The sequence below is a fragment of the Symphalangus syndactylus genome, chromosome 24 (genome assembly GCF_028878055.3).
Source record: "Symphalangus syndactylus isolate Jambi chromosome 24, NHGRI_mSymSyn1-v2.1_pri, whole genome shotgun sequence".
Taxonomy (NCBI): Eukaryota; Metazoa; Chordata; class Mammalia; order Primates; family Hylobatidae; genus Symphalangus; species Symphalangus syndactylus.
This window is the reverse complement of record NC_072446.2, coordinates 14,027,742-14,042,429: the sequence shown is the minus strand read 5'-3', so window position 1 is coordinate 14,042,429 and position 14,688 is coordinate 14,027,742. Positions and strand designations below refer to the sequence as shown.

Below are 14,688 nucleotides of genomic sequence, written 5' to 3'. Positions count from 1 at the left end.
TCAGTCTCCCGAGTAGCTGCAATTACAGGCATGTGCCACCATGCCCGGCCAATTTTTGTATTTTTAGTAGAGATGGAGTTTCGTCATGTTGGCCAGGCTGGTTTTGAACTCCTGACCTCAATCAATCTGCCCATCTCGGCCTCCCAAAGTGCTGGGATTACAAGCGTGATCCCAGCCTATTTTCTTGATATTTTTTGTACCAGGGCTGTTGGAGCAGAGGAAACATGTTATCACCCAGCAAGGAAATAATTCCCTTTTCTTTTCTTCCATCTTTTTGATAATGTTGAGGGGAAATTCCCTGGTCAGAGCTAGTGTCTTTAATGCCAACCTCCCTGTTCTCCCAGAGAGAGCAACTCAGAGCCTCGGTTTGGCAACAGATCTAGAGAGGATTTCTGTTGTTTTGTTTTCATTGAATTTAATTTTTCAGTTACCTTTAATTTATGACAAGTGGCTCTGGTCCCCATATCCAGGAAAAGACTACGTTTTCTTTAAAAATAATCACATTACACTGTCAATGTATGCCAATTACACCTCAATGAAGCTGTAAAAATAAATGAATATATTTTAGTAAATAAAAGCAAGTTGGTTTACAGAAAATGATAAGTAAATACTAGTATAGGTACTTAAAAATAGGGAGGGCTGAGCCACACCCCTGAGGGTCTCAGACAAGGCCTGGAGAGGGGAGATTTGCCAGGAGGACGCAGTAGGTCACACTGGACCTCTCGATGGTTCCCAGGCTCTGAGCTCTTTCCCACTCTTCTCCCAGGAAGCAGCAAGGTCAGTCTGGAGAGCATGGCAGGGCACTTTCAAGGAAGAAAGTTCTAGAAGAAATTTCTTAAAAGAACTGCTCCAGAATGTTACTATCTTGGGGCAGAAGCAGCCTACAACCAGTGTCCCCCCTTCCTGTACCCCAGTTCTGTCTGGGTGACCCTGGCGAGTGGATGCCTAGATCCCCCCGTGGACTGTGCCGTGGGCGTGGGGGCTGTGTGCAGCCTGGCTGAGCCTGCAAATGCGTTCGAAGTGGCCTTGAAGGACTCATGTCCCCTTCCTCCACCCAAAGCGCTAGCAGATGTTTGGCAGTCGGGAGTTTCTGCCTGACCTCAGGAGGTACAGGAAGGACATGGAGAGGCCAGTCCTTGACCCCAGAATGGAACTGGCCTGGAGGGGATGTTGGGGGAAGGAGGAATATGCCAAGTATGACGGGGGCCACAGCCTCCCTTTTCCCCGATCCGTGCCCCAGGAGTGGGGACTCAGCTGGCTGCTGTAGGGTTTGTGCACCACAGATGAGGAGAAAATGCAAAGTCCATTGGCTGCAAAGCAGCGACTGAGCCTCTGAAATGTCAAGTGAGCCTGTCAGGTTAGACAGAATTAGATGGGCGCACCCAGGCTCTCCCTGGCCTGCCACTTCCTGCCCCAGGGCCTTTCACCAGCTGCCCCCTCTGCCTGGCTCTTTCCTGGCTCTCTAGATGGCTGATTCCTCTCCTTTTAGCTCTTAGCTGATGTCACCACCTCCAAGAAGCCTCCCCTGATCACTCTTAAGAACCCTCCAGGTCACTTGCTATCACATCTTTGGTTTTATTTCCTTCATTGAAGAGCTTAGTGCAATCTCAAGTTTATATTATTCATTTGTGTGTTCGCATGTTGAGTGCACGTCCCACTGCTGACCCCGGGAACTTAGCTCGTAATAGGTTTGTATAATAGGCGCTCAAGGTGTTGAATGGATTTTGCCCATGGACGTGATGCCCAACACAGTCCCTGCCTCCCATTGCACTCTGGGAGGGGAGGCAAGCATCGCCAGCAGCTTGGCAGGTAGAAGGCCTCTTGGATAACTATGTGAATTATGCCCATTTCAAAGATTGGACGCCGAGTCTCAGAGGTAGAACTCTGCCAGTCCAGGGGCCCATGGTCAGGATGACCTGAAGTCTTACCCCGTGGAGATCCAAGGTCCACTGAGGCGTGGGGGCAGGATCGCAGTGCTGGGCGCTCTATCTGGCAAGGGCCGCTGGCAGTGGGGTTCCCAGCGCAGGCGGCTGCCCCCGGCTTCCCCCGCCACCAGTGCGGTGTGGGCTACAAAACAGACAGACCTGGGTAAGACCCCAGCATGCCCCAGGAACACCCACCCCACCTGCCCTCCCAGCCCCACTGTGGCCACAGAGAGCCAGGCAGGGCCGCCCCGCAACCGCCATCGCAGCCCCATCCCCAGGGTGCCCCAGTTCTGGAGACAGTGATGGGTTCCCCATAGTGAGGATCCTAGAATCAGCCTCCCCGACGCATCTCCTCCTGGGTTCCCAGATGTGATCACCCTGGAATCCAAGCCTCCTAAATGGAGACCGTCCCAGATTCTGGGGCCGGGAGGCCTCTGAGAATTCTACGCGTGGAGCAGACGCTTAGAAGCCCAGACCTTCCACGGGCTCCACAGCCGTGGCCGGGTCCTGCCCGCTGGTGGCTGAAGGACCCACGCTTCTGGACAAAGGGCACTCTGGACTCAGGACCCAAGGTGCTGGGGACAGTGGGGCCCTACCCCTTCCCCAGAGCAGACCACTCCCCTCCACCAAGGAGCCCTGGGGGCTGCTTGGCCTCTCCCAGCACAGAGCAGGCCCCTCGAGGCCACTCGCTTCAGGTGTCACCTGGTGCTAGGCGCCTGCTATCTACTTGGTGCTCAGTGAGCATGTGGCAAGTGAAAGAGTGCACGGCCGCTGCAGAGGCCCGGGCCGAGGTATGAGGCCAAACAATGCAGGCCCTGCCCTTCTTCAGGGCTTCGTCCCTAAGCCCAGACACCAGGGGAGGAATTGGGCTCAGGGTGGAAGGTGACTGGAAGATGGACACGGGAAGCAGGCGCTGCAGCACAAGCTCCAGGTCCTCTGGAGTGACCCCTAGATGAGCTTGGCTTGGCCTGGAGACAAGTGAAGCCTGGGCGTGGGGCTGTTCACGATCTCTTCTCGGGCTGCTCAGAGGCGAGAGTGCCAAGACCTTCAGCTGCTAAAGAGCAGCAGCTCTCCCAGAAACTGTCATCTCCACTCAGGGCTGATGGGCTTGAGATGGCCCAGATGACGGGATGCTGTGGGAAGCTCGGCAGTGAGCTGCGTCCAAATACTCCAGCCATGGGCTGTGCTCGGGGGCGCTGGCCTGGCCCTGGAGGCCCAGCTCCTGCAGCAAAGCTTCCAAGCATATCTCTTCCCATCCAGCCTGGGGCTGGAGTGGGTCAGGAGGGGCTGAGTCTTAGGGCTCCAGTCCAGGGGATGTGGGGGCCTGGCAGTAACTTCAGGAGGCCTTGGGAGGGGTTGGGGGCTGAGTTGAGAAGTGAGCAGATGGCGTGTTCTGTCCCTTTCCTGGCCTTGCAGGCAGGCCTTCCCAGCAGGGGTTCAGGAGAGCTGAGGGCCCCCTACTTCCTCCTCGGAGCTGCCTGACCCCAAACTCTCTGTGCCCCAGGGGTATTTTAGGAAAATGAGGCGGAGTGGATTTCTCGGTTGCCTTGAGGTTGGGGGTTGCATCTGGAGACTTTTGGGGTCCCCAGTGATCAGCTGAGAAGGCAGGAGTGATGCTGATGATGACGAGGGGGATGATGGCACCTGTTAACTGGGTGTGGACCCCTTGCTCTTTTATACATTATTCCCATCTGATCTTTGCAATAACCCTGGAGTCGGTGTTAGCGTTATCTTCCTCTCATGGGCAGAGAAACAGGCTCAGCTCAGAGATGGGCTCAGCTTCCACAGGGCACGTGCCACCCGGATGTGGCAGAGCCAGGATGTGAGCCCAGGTTGTTGGACTTCGGGGTGTGACAGCCTCACTGGTGCTTGTCTGACATCCCCAGAGAACACAAAAGGGGCTGGCTTGGAGACGGGGTAAAACGCAGGGCAGTCAACAAACATTGGCCAACTGAATAAACGAAGGCGTGAGTACAAATGCTGGTGTAGCCCTAGGTCCCTGTTGTAATCTTGGTTCATCCTGCAACTGATTTATTGGCTTTAATTAGCCAAATAGGAGAAATGAAAACAAATAGCCACCCAGCCAGGGCCAAGGTGTCCCCACACCAACTCATCAGCACTCGGGGCCACTCTGCCAAGTGAATGAAATGCCAGTGGGATCTTGAAAGAGAGAGGCTGTGGTTGTTTTGTCTTAACTTGTCACGTCTACTTTGCGGGAATTTGTGGCAGGACATTGTAGTGGGTAGGTAGGCACCAAAGTTGGGCCAGATCCCCATACAACTCGCCAGGAGTCCTGAGCTGACAGGTGCACGTCAGCGTCAACACCTCGTGCATGTGGGGCTTCTGCAGTCTGCTTCTTCAGAAGACACTGGGTTTCCTGGATTCAATTCCGCAGGTTAATTCGAACATCTTCAGTGTCAATGAAACCTGTCCAAAAGTGTTGATTTGGGGGAATGGATGAAAACAGAGCGAGGAAAAGGATCAAAAGGGGTCAGCAATATTTGCCTGGTAGGAAAATCAGGCTTACGTTTCAGAGTAAAATAGTGAAGGGGCCCTGCAAATTATCTTGTCATTGTTTCCACAAAACTCGGGCTCTTGAGGAAATGTTTTTCTGTTCAAAAGAAAACAAGGCTTTTTTTTTTTTTTTTTTTTTCCCCCCTACACCCTCCCTGAAGTCACTGAGACTAGATGGCCCTTTTGTCATGAATCCTCAGATCCTGTGTTTCTGCCGAGTGCATTTTAGTTTATCTTGTTTTTCTGTGAGGAATCGGGATTTAATTATGTTGGGAGACTCTGAGATACAGCAAAGTGTTGCTGCCTTCGGAACATGTACACACAAATGCGAAGAGCTCCTCAAGATGCACCTCTTGAGGAGCATCGTGTCGCCTCTTGGTCATGCGTGAAGTCTCAACTTCAAGGTTGCAAAAACAAAATTAACCAATTATAAACAATTCCATGACATTTTCTCCAACACAGCTCTTGGGGTAGATGTTGGATTTTCTTTGCTTCCCCCACCCCCTTCTCTTCCTTCAAAAAAGTCTTAACTAAAGAAATAACAGCTTAAAGCAGATGGTGCGGTGGGTTGGGTTACACAACTTTTTGCGGGGAAGTGATAGACGGAGTTAAATGCATGGACCAAACTGACTTTTATCAACCATGGATTTTTAATTAACAGTGGTGTCCACTTACTGTCATTCATTATTTACTGTTTACCCACTAATTAAAAATTATGCTGCTTTTGCATTCATAAGAGCAGGGATATTTGAAATTAGATAGCATCGTTCAAATTACCTGCAGAATTAAATCTAGAGTTCCCAATTGCTCAGACCAGGCTACCGGAGCTTAAACTATGACCTGGTTGAGGCCGATGTGTTATCCTGAATCAGAGCACCAGACACAGGCCTCATGAACAAATACCATATGGACCTGTCTGGGACCTTCCAGGGAAAGTACACTCGCTGAGCACACCCATAAGTGTGGGCACTTGGTTAAGAATGTCTTGAGATCATCAAATGGTGCCCAGCGTCTCCTGAGCACACATTCTGGGAGGCCCAAGATCAGGTGCTTCATCTGCATTATGACCTTGAGCCCTCCCAGGGGCAGCGTGTCAGTATCTTGGCAGAGCCCAAAGGATTGACAGGTGTAATCGACACAACCACCCGTGACATGGGTTCCGTCAATGCACCCATTTTGCTGATGAGGAAACTGCGGTTCAGAGGGATGGAGGGACTTGGCCATTGTCACTCCTCCACAGACAGATGCTTCTTAGCCAAATAAAACACAACAATACACCTAGTAAAATACACCTAACATAAAAGGTACCATTTTGGCCAGGCACGGTGGCTCACACCTGTAATCCCAGCACTTTGGGAGGCTGAGGTGGGTGGATCACCTGAGGTCAGGAGTTTGTGACCAGCCTAGCCAACATGGTGAAACCCTGTTTCTACTAAAAGTACAAAAATTAGCTGGGCATGGTGGCGTGCACCTGTAATCCCAGCTATTCGGGAGGCTGAGCAGAAGAATTGCTTGAACTCAGGAGGCAGAGGTTGTAGTGGGCCGAGATCATGTCACTGCACTCCAGACTGGGTGACAAGAGTGAGACTCAGTCTCAAAAAAAAAAAACAAAAACAGGCACTGTTTTAACCATTTTAAAGTGAACAATTTGGTGGCATTAGTACATTCACAATACCATGCAACCACCACCATGATCTCATTCCAGAATGTTGTCATCACCTCCAAAGGGGACCCTGTGCCCATCAGCAGTCACTCCCGCTCCCCTCTCCTCTTAGATCTCGGCAACAATGACTCCACTTTCTGTCTCTGCGGATTTGCCTATTCTGGATATTTCATAAAGATGGAATCCCACACTCTGTGCCTTTCTCTTACCTCCCTTCCCCAGCAATTCTCCTAGATGGGTGTGGTTATTCCATTTTGCAGATGAGCAGTGGAGGCTTAGAGAGGCTTCACTCCTGGGGCCACAATTTATGTTTTCTTCAAAGATCACGAAAAACGCAGTGTGGATCAAAGAGAGAAGAGGGTGGAGAAAAGATGTGAGCTTTGTAGCCAGAGCAGATGGGGAAATATCAGCTTTTCAGGTACCTTTCTTCTGGGGGTAAAAAGCAAAAGAAAAGTACTTTTTTTTCTTGTAGTCTGCTTGTTCTGAGGTTCTCGAAGCAAGGCACGAATGAACGCAGGGTGGGGTGCGAGGTGATTTTAGGCGCGACGCGAGCACTTCGTACTCCAACAGTCACGCGTCGATTTTAGAAGGTGTTAAAAGTGGCGGTAGTTATCATAACAACCTTGTACTTGCATGACCCGTTTTTCTGAGGACTCAGTTTTAAAAAGGGGATTGATCTGAACTTGATATTAAAATATTAGGTATTATAATTATTTTCTTTAAATATTTTAATAAAATCATATTTAATAAGGAGATGTACAAGGGACTCGTGGGTGTGGTAAATGGCCTGAAGGTGGTGCACGGAAGACAGAGGGAGGAGCAGCTCAAGGTGAACTCGTCACCTCACCTGAGGCACTCAAAAGGAGAGCCTCTTGGCGTTTCAGGGCTGCCACGACAAAGACCACACACTGAGTGGCTGAAGCAACAGGAGTCGATCCTTTCCCAGTCTGGAGTCTGCAAGTCTGAAGTTTGAAATCAAGGTGTGTGTAGGGCCTCTCCCAGCACCTGGTGGCTCAAAGGTGTCCCTTGGCTTATGGCTGCATCACACCGGTCTCTATCCCCATCTTCCCATGGCCTTCATCCCTATTTGTGTGTTTCCTCTGTCTGCACCTATGTCCAAATCTCCCTCTCCTTTCTTTTATAAAGGCACCAATCCCTGGATTAGAGCCCACCCTAATCCTAATCCAGTATGACTTCATCCTAAGTTGATTACATCTGCAAAGACCCTATATCCAAATAAGGTCCTATTCCCAGGTACTGGGGGTTAGCACTCGAACATATCTTTTTTGGGGGGTTACATTCAACCCATAGCAGGTAACAAGGGCCATCCAAAATTGAGGTCCCCCAGGTGACCCAACTATCATTCATTCATTTCTTCTCCCCAACACAAACATTTATATTTATTTATTTATTTATTTTGAGACAGAGTCTTGCTCTGTCACCCAGGCCGGAGTGCAGTGGTGCAATCTCGGCTCACTACAACGTCCGCCTCCTAGGTTCAAGCAATTCTCCTGCCTCAGCCTCCTGAGTAGCTGGGACTACAGGTGCATGCCACCATGCCCAGCTAATTTTTGTATTTTTAGTAGAGACGAGGTTTCACCATGTTAGCCAGGATGATCTTGATCTCCTGACCTCGTGATCCACCCACCTTGGCTTCCCAAAGTTCCGGGATTACAGGCGTGAGCCACTGTGCCCGGCCCCAAATACTTATTGAATGCCTGTTGTATGCCTGGAACTGAAATGGACTCTGGGTCTATATGGCTGCACATGATGGTCAGAATTCCTGTTCTCCTGGAGAGACTGGCATTAATCAAATAGGCTCACATGAGAGTATAACTTCAAACTATCCCAAGTGTCTTGTTGGAAATTTATACAATGGCCAACAACTTCAATGATTTCAACTTCAATGATTTCAAGTGCACTTGGTTCAACATCCAAGCTTTCTTGTGTGGCCTCTGAAGCCCTTTGAAACTGGGTGCCTTTTTACCACCAGATCATCCACCCCATCCCACCGTGCTTTTCCACTGTGAGTCCCTAGTGCTGAAAGGGCAAACCTTTGGCTGCCTTGAGGCTGTTGCCTGTGCTGTTCCATCCTCTGCTCTGTGCTGGGCTCTCCATCTTCACGGAGATCTCAGCATAAACGGCATTTCCTGGCAGCACATCCTTTCCAGGCACCCCTCTTCTGTTCACTCCATTCTCTTCTCTCCTGTGTAGCACTCATCACATCTGGCATTTATTATCTGCTTTCTGACTTCGGTTTACTTTTTTGACTTTTCGTTCTGAAATAATTTCAGACTTACAAAAATGTTGCAAAAGTGGTAGAAAGAGTTCTAGTGGATGCTTTGTCCAGTTTCTCTACAGGTTAACATCTTACGCAGACATTGTGCAATGATCAGAACCAGGACGTTAACATTGATGCAGTGTTCTTAATGAGTCTACAGACCTAATTCAAGTTTCACCCATCGTCCCATTAATGTCCCCTTTCTGGTCCAGCATCCAATCCAGGACCCCACATTGTATTGAGCTGTCATGTCTCCTTCAATCTGAGACATTTCTTTTCTTTTTGTCTTCTATGACTTTGACACTTTTGAAGAGTAGTGGCTCTTATTTTGTAGTGTCCTTAGTTTGGGATGGTCTGATGTTTCTTCATGAGTAAATTCCACTCGTGTGTTTCTGGTAAGAATATTGTGGAAGTGATGGTGTATCCTTCCCAGTGCATCATCTCAGGAGGCACACCATGGCAATCATCCCATTCCTGGTGATCTTGACTGTGATCACTTGCTTAAGGAGGCATCTACCATGTTTCTCCACTATTAAGTTACTACTTTTCTCCCTATGATTAATAATTACCTTATGGGGATATACTCAGAGATAATGGAAGTATTTTGTACTTCATTATACATTTCCCCACTAATTTTAGCATCTACTGATAACTGTCAATGATTCTTGCCTACAATTATTATTGGTGGTGTTTTCCAAATGGTCATTCTCTAGTTCCATCACTCTTTCTGAGTCTGTTTTTGTTTTTAGAGATGGGGTCTCACTATGTTGCCCAGGCTGGTCTTGAACTCCTGAGCTCAAGAGATCTTCCTGTCTCAGCCTCCCAAAGTGCTGGAATTTCAGGCATGAGCCACTATGCCCGGCTCTTTCTGAGTTTATTAACTGTAATTATGCTGTAAGGATGTACTGTCCCTTCTATCCCATTTATCTTTTTATTCAATTATTATATTACTATAAACTCCTGAATATTTATTTTACTTTATTGGTTATAACACACTACTATCATTATTTATTTTGTTGTTCAAATTGTCCCTGATTTGGCCATTGGGAGCTCCTCTTATTAATCTCTGGTGTCCTTTCTGTATGTCTTTGTCATTTTGGGGGGAGTACTTCCTCATTTCCTGGTGCCAGAAGATCTTCCAGGCTCATTTTGTATTTTTTTCAGTCCCATCCCTGAAACTGGCCATTTCTCCAAGGAGCTCTGATTCCTTTTATTGGAAAATGGTGTTTAGAAACCAACATCTGGGTGCTAGGTGTGCTCACTGCTAGTGGGCTGTCACTTTAGGCTTCTTAACTTTTTCTTTTCTCTCTCCTTCCTTCCTTCCTTCCTTCCTTCCTTCCTTCCTTCCTTCCTTCCTTCCATCCTCCCTCCTTCCCTCCCTCTTTTCCTTCCCTTCCCTTCCCTTCCCTCATTTCTCCCTTCCTCTCACTGTGACTCCACTACTCTGCCAGCCTCATGAGGGCTGGGTCCTCATCTCTCTTGCTCACTGCTGATTCTCCAGCACCTGGCACAGTGCCTGATGGATGCCCAATACATATTTGTTGTGTTAAGTCATGGAAAGTGCTTAGGACAATGCCTTCATATACTAAGTGCTCAATAAATGCTATTTATAATGACTACTTTTCGTTGAATGAATGAATGGCTTGTGGTCCATAGCAGCACGTGTGTGAGTTCCTCGTTGACCCTTCTCCCACCCCTCAGGATGTGGCCGTTAGAGTCAGGCTTGAAGCAGGAGGGGAGAAAGAGAAGGTTTACAGTTGTTGGGATTGCCAAGAATCTGGCTGAGGGCAAAAGGGTGATCAGTCAGGGAGTTCCTGGGGGCCCAGGCTAATCCAAGCGGGTAGAGAGGAAAGAGAAGTAGGTGAAGGGAGATTGGTGTGTGAGCATCAGATCCTGTCACAGGCTTAGATGGGCTGGGTCTAGCCTAAGAAGCAAATGCCAGGTGCTTTGCTTTAAAGCCTGTTTTCACCCTTGGAACCTGCCCTAATGAAACCAGGATCCTGACATGGTCCTGCACCCCCCAGGAAGGCTCCACTAGCTCCACAGGCACATAATGCAAGCCATAAATGTTAGCCCTGCACGTGATTTTACTGGTGCGTGTTTTCCAGTAGCCACGTTAAAAAAGCTAAAAAGAGACAGGCAAAATCAATTTTAATGATATATTTTATCCGGCTCCAAGTACTGTATTTCAACATGTAACAAATACAACGATTAATGAGATATTTTATGTGCTTTTCCCCCCCATACCAAGTCTTCAGAACTTGGTGTATATTTTATACTTATAGCACAACTCAATTTAGACAGGCCACATTTCAGGTGCCCTGTGACTACATGTGGCTGGCAGCTGCCAGATTAGACAGCAGAGCTCTAGCTCAAGGATGGAGCATGCATATCACATTTTGCTGTATCAGAGGTTTTCAAGTTGGCTTCTGAAGACCCCTGGGGTTATTTTTGAAACAGATAGGGCAATTCAGTGGGTAGGATGTAGTCTTCGACCCAGCTTTAGCCCAAACAGTCTCTATCTGTTGCTCTGTTTTATATACTGAGGTTTGGATTAAGATTTGCTTTTTTTTTTTTTTTTTTTTTTTTTCTTAAAATGTCCGAAACCCTCTAGTTTATTTCAAAACCATCAGCTTGAGGTAATTCACCTAGAATGTTTGGACTTGGAGGAAGCTTACACATATTTTAAATAAAAATTTCAGCAATGGCTCCCCACCCAAAAAATAACCTCTCTTGATTAGAGGAGGCTGCCTTTTACAAATGGAGATATGCTGGCTGTGACGGTGGCCCCAGCTGCGTGGCCAGTAAGCTTCAGAGACCTGCTGTGGAAACGGAACTGTCACAGCACTGCTACAGCCAAAGATGTACTTTCCAGTGAAGTCACTGCACAAAAGGCATGCAGGGTTTGCATGCCTCCCCCAGAAGGCTGCAGATTGGATGCTATGACTGGATGCTGCATCAGCAAACACAGAAATATGAAGACACACTTTGCATTCTAAGGAGCCCACCCCCAACCTCTGGTGTGAATGGCTGGTCCTCAGATACCTCACATGTCTCTCATTTGGCTATAATGGAATCTCCTCATCCACCTAATCCAAGAATCTTTGTGTTCAGGGCTGGGAGGCAGGTTGGGGAGTGGGTTGGTCTTTGCTATCTTGGGAAACACAGAAATGATATGCTCTGAAAAAAGCACCCTCCACTCCCCGCAGCCTTTAGCATCCCAGCCCTTTGGAATGTGCCCTCCTCTGCTCAGTGCACTCAGAGAGTTGAAGGCTGCCCGAGAAAGTCAAGAGGAACTGGGTACCTGGTAGAGCAGTCCGAGGATGTGAGAAGCAGAAGGGCGTTTGGATTAAGAAGCTGAGGGTTGACAGGCGATCAAAGGGACAGGGTTTGGTTAGCTACTGGCCCCCCAGTTCTCCATGAAAAGTCTCAGGTCAGGCTGGACCACGGGATGGAGGACAAAGGTGGGCCTTGCTTGGTACCACCTGGAGAAGGTGACTGCTTCATGTTTGTGTGACATGTGCTTAAGCCACAATGGAAAACACTGTGTATGAGGAAGCAGCTGGCCACTGAGGATAACTCCCTGAGGCCTCTGCTTAGCCTCTCCTGCTGAGGAAAAGGAAGTGCACAGTTCACAGAATGGGAAAGGAATGGGGGCCTGGGGAGACGAGTTCTGGCCCACCAAGCCTGGCTCATAAGCTAGGTTTTTCTGTTTGTTTGTTTAGGAATGTTCCAGAATGAAAACTGTGCACATGAAAACTCTCCCTTGGCCTCATGATAATGCTAATTATTCTCACTCTGGCCGGAGCTCCCACCCAGTTGGAAACTGGAACATCCCAGCCACAGGCCAGCTGCTTCCAAAGAGCCAAGGAAGCAGGGCGACGGATGGAAGCGTTTCCCTTTTCACCCAGATGTTCTGGTGTCTTGGAGACAAGGCCTCGTTAACTTGATTTTAGCACCTGCGTTCCCAGCTTGCACGTTGGTCTGTAGACATTATTTATACCAAACTTGGCCAATGCTGTCCACTAATGCCAACATCCCACCTGGTGCTTGGAGGAGCCGGTGAGGGGATGATGATAGCTTGTAGCATCACTGTGTAGAAGGGGTTCTGAATGTGCCCAGATCTCACCGAATGTCCTGTTGCCTGCCCTAAGGGGTGTAGTTAGGAATCAGTGTTTGCCAAACAGAATGTGTATCTGGGAGTCTCCCGTTGGACTGAACTTTTATTAGCTCTCTTGGCAGAAGGCTGAAGCTTTCATTGTTCTATAGAACAGGACTTTGGCAAGATAATCACAAGGTTTTGACACATTCAATAAGAACGAAGGTGTTCGTATACATCACAGCGAAGACCCCTCAGAACCCAGAAAGGGTGCCTGAGAGGGACTCCTGGGATGCCAGCTTGAGCAGCTGAACTCTTCATGGCCTTGGCAACTGGTTCTCCACCAGATCTTCCCCAGAGGGGCCAAGAATCTTGTCGGGCCGCGGAAATATTTAGGTTTTGAGGAGAGAGGGATGGAGGATGGTGGTTTCCATTGAGTATCCTTGGATCTGAGACCTGCCCAAAGATGTCGGGGGTGACTGGGAGGAACCCCAGCGTGGGCGGAAGCACACCACTCACCGAGCTGTTCTTGGGAGCTTCCACAAGGGGGACCTCTTGAGCTTTGGTTGGGGCGATTGGGAGCCAGTGGCGAACCCTCACCCCGCCGGCTCCAGCTTCGGCCTCCAGCCAAGGGTCACCCAGCCTCCCTCGTTCCACCCAGTCCTTGCGGAAGAAGGAGCCCACCGAGGCCAGCTCTGGTGCCCAGACTTTCTTCCACGTGGGAGATCTTCCTTTGCACTTGCGCAGAGAACGTATTTAGAGACTGAAGGCAAGGGTGAAGGGTCACCAAGCCTTGCCTCTTTCAGAGAAGCTTGCAACACAGCAAAAGCTCCAGTTGGAGCCACATAAAAGGGTATGTGGGAAGCTTCATAAACAACGAAACAAGACATTCTCGGTTCCTTGGGCCTCTCCCCAAAGACACATATACAGGGGCCTTTGGGTCAGCTGCAACAGGAAGCACTGAGATTTTAAATGCAAGAAAATTATTGTAATTTAACAAATCAATTTTTCTTACATTGTGTTGAGATTAAGTTCGTGGTCTCTTTCATACATTCAAAATAAGATATTTCCCTAGAGTGCAATTTTGTGGGAAAACCTACATCATGTTTCGAAAAACCCATTTTGCTAGGAGTTACCAGATTTTAAGATAGATGGTAATATTTAATTATTGCACTATTTTACCGTGTAGAAAATTAGTGTGCTTTCGGAGTTTCAGGAGAAAGACCGGCTATAAGTCCGAACCCTATTTTTAAATTACCATACAAATAGAATCCCAAAGATGCAAATATTGGCTTAAGTGTTGCAGACAAGGTACAGGAAAACGTGTTGGCTTCCTAAATGTTAAATAAACAGGCTTGTAATTCTCACCTTCCCTCACGACCCTGGCCCAGCTGTGCTCTTACCCTCGGAAGAGCGTACCTAGCCCAGGAAGGGGACAAAGCGGTGCTAATTGGATGACCACAGCGGGTGAGTCATCAGAGTATCATGGTTACCACCACAATAACATGACGCACGTTTTTGGTAAAGCTCTGGAGTCTTCAAAGCCCACATTCATGGATCTGCTCGACCCTTATCACAAACCTTCCAGATAGGAGTGATGACTGCCCCCATCTTACAGACCCCAAAACGGAGGCTCAGAAGGGAAAGCCTGTCAGTATCTTGCTTCTGTCACACAACCCGCAGGTGGAGAGGCCCAAATTCAAAACTGGGTCCGGTAACTGTAAACCTCTAGCCTCCTTCCATCTGCACTTACAGCTCCTGGTCTTGGCTCGACATTTGTTGAGCACCTACTGTGTGCTTGGCCATGGGGTTGCAGAGCAGAGAGGCATCTGCAAGGGCTCAGGGTCTGACATTCGAAGCCAATTATTCTGCCCAGTACTGGTCCAGTTTACCAAAGGGAGCTTGAAGAGAAGAGGCCAGAGGGGCCCCACTGCCTATGTGTGCCTTGAGGTCTTGCAAGACAAGAAGCTGCTTGACAGATGGAAAGAGCTGTAATGGGCACTCCAGGCAGGAGCTGTAAAGGTAGCAGGGAGGTGTGAACCAGCAGAGAGAGATGGAGGAGGATGTAATTAGTCCGTGTGTGATGGTGGCGCCGTGGGGAGGGTTGTCATGGGGAGAGCTAGAGAAGCACAGAGCGGCAGGTGTGGAGGGAGGCCTTGCCGCTGCTTCTTGGGGCTGGAATGTTCTCCAGGAGGTGGTCAGGGGG

General features: G+C 48.8%; 1 protein-coding gene across 1 annotated transcript in view; it reads right to left on the bottom strand.

The window, feature by feature from the left end:
- The window catches only part of APCDD1L (APC down-regulated 1 like), a 59,224-nt gene that overhangs the window by 12,467 nt on the left and 32,069 nt on the right, over nucleotides 1-14,688 (bottom strand). Inside the window, exon 2 of the mRNA XM_055266577.2 lies at nucleotides 1,929-2,067. Within this exon, the coding sequence (XP_055122552.2) occupies nucleotides 1,929-2,067 (139 nt within the window). The remainder of the gene's footprint in view (nucleotides 1-1,928; nucleotides 2,068-14,688) is intronic.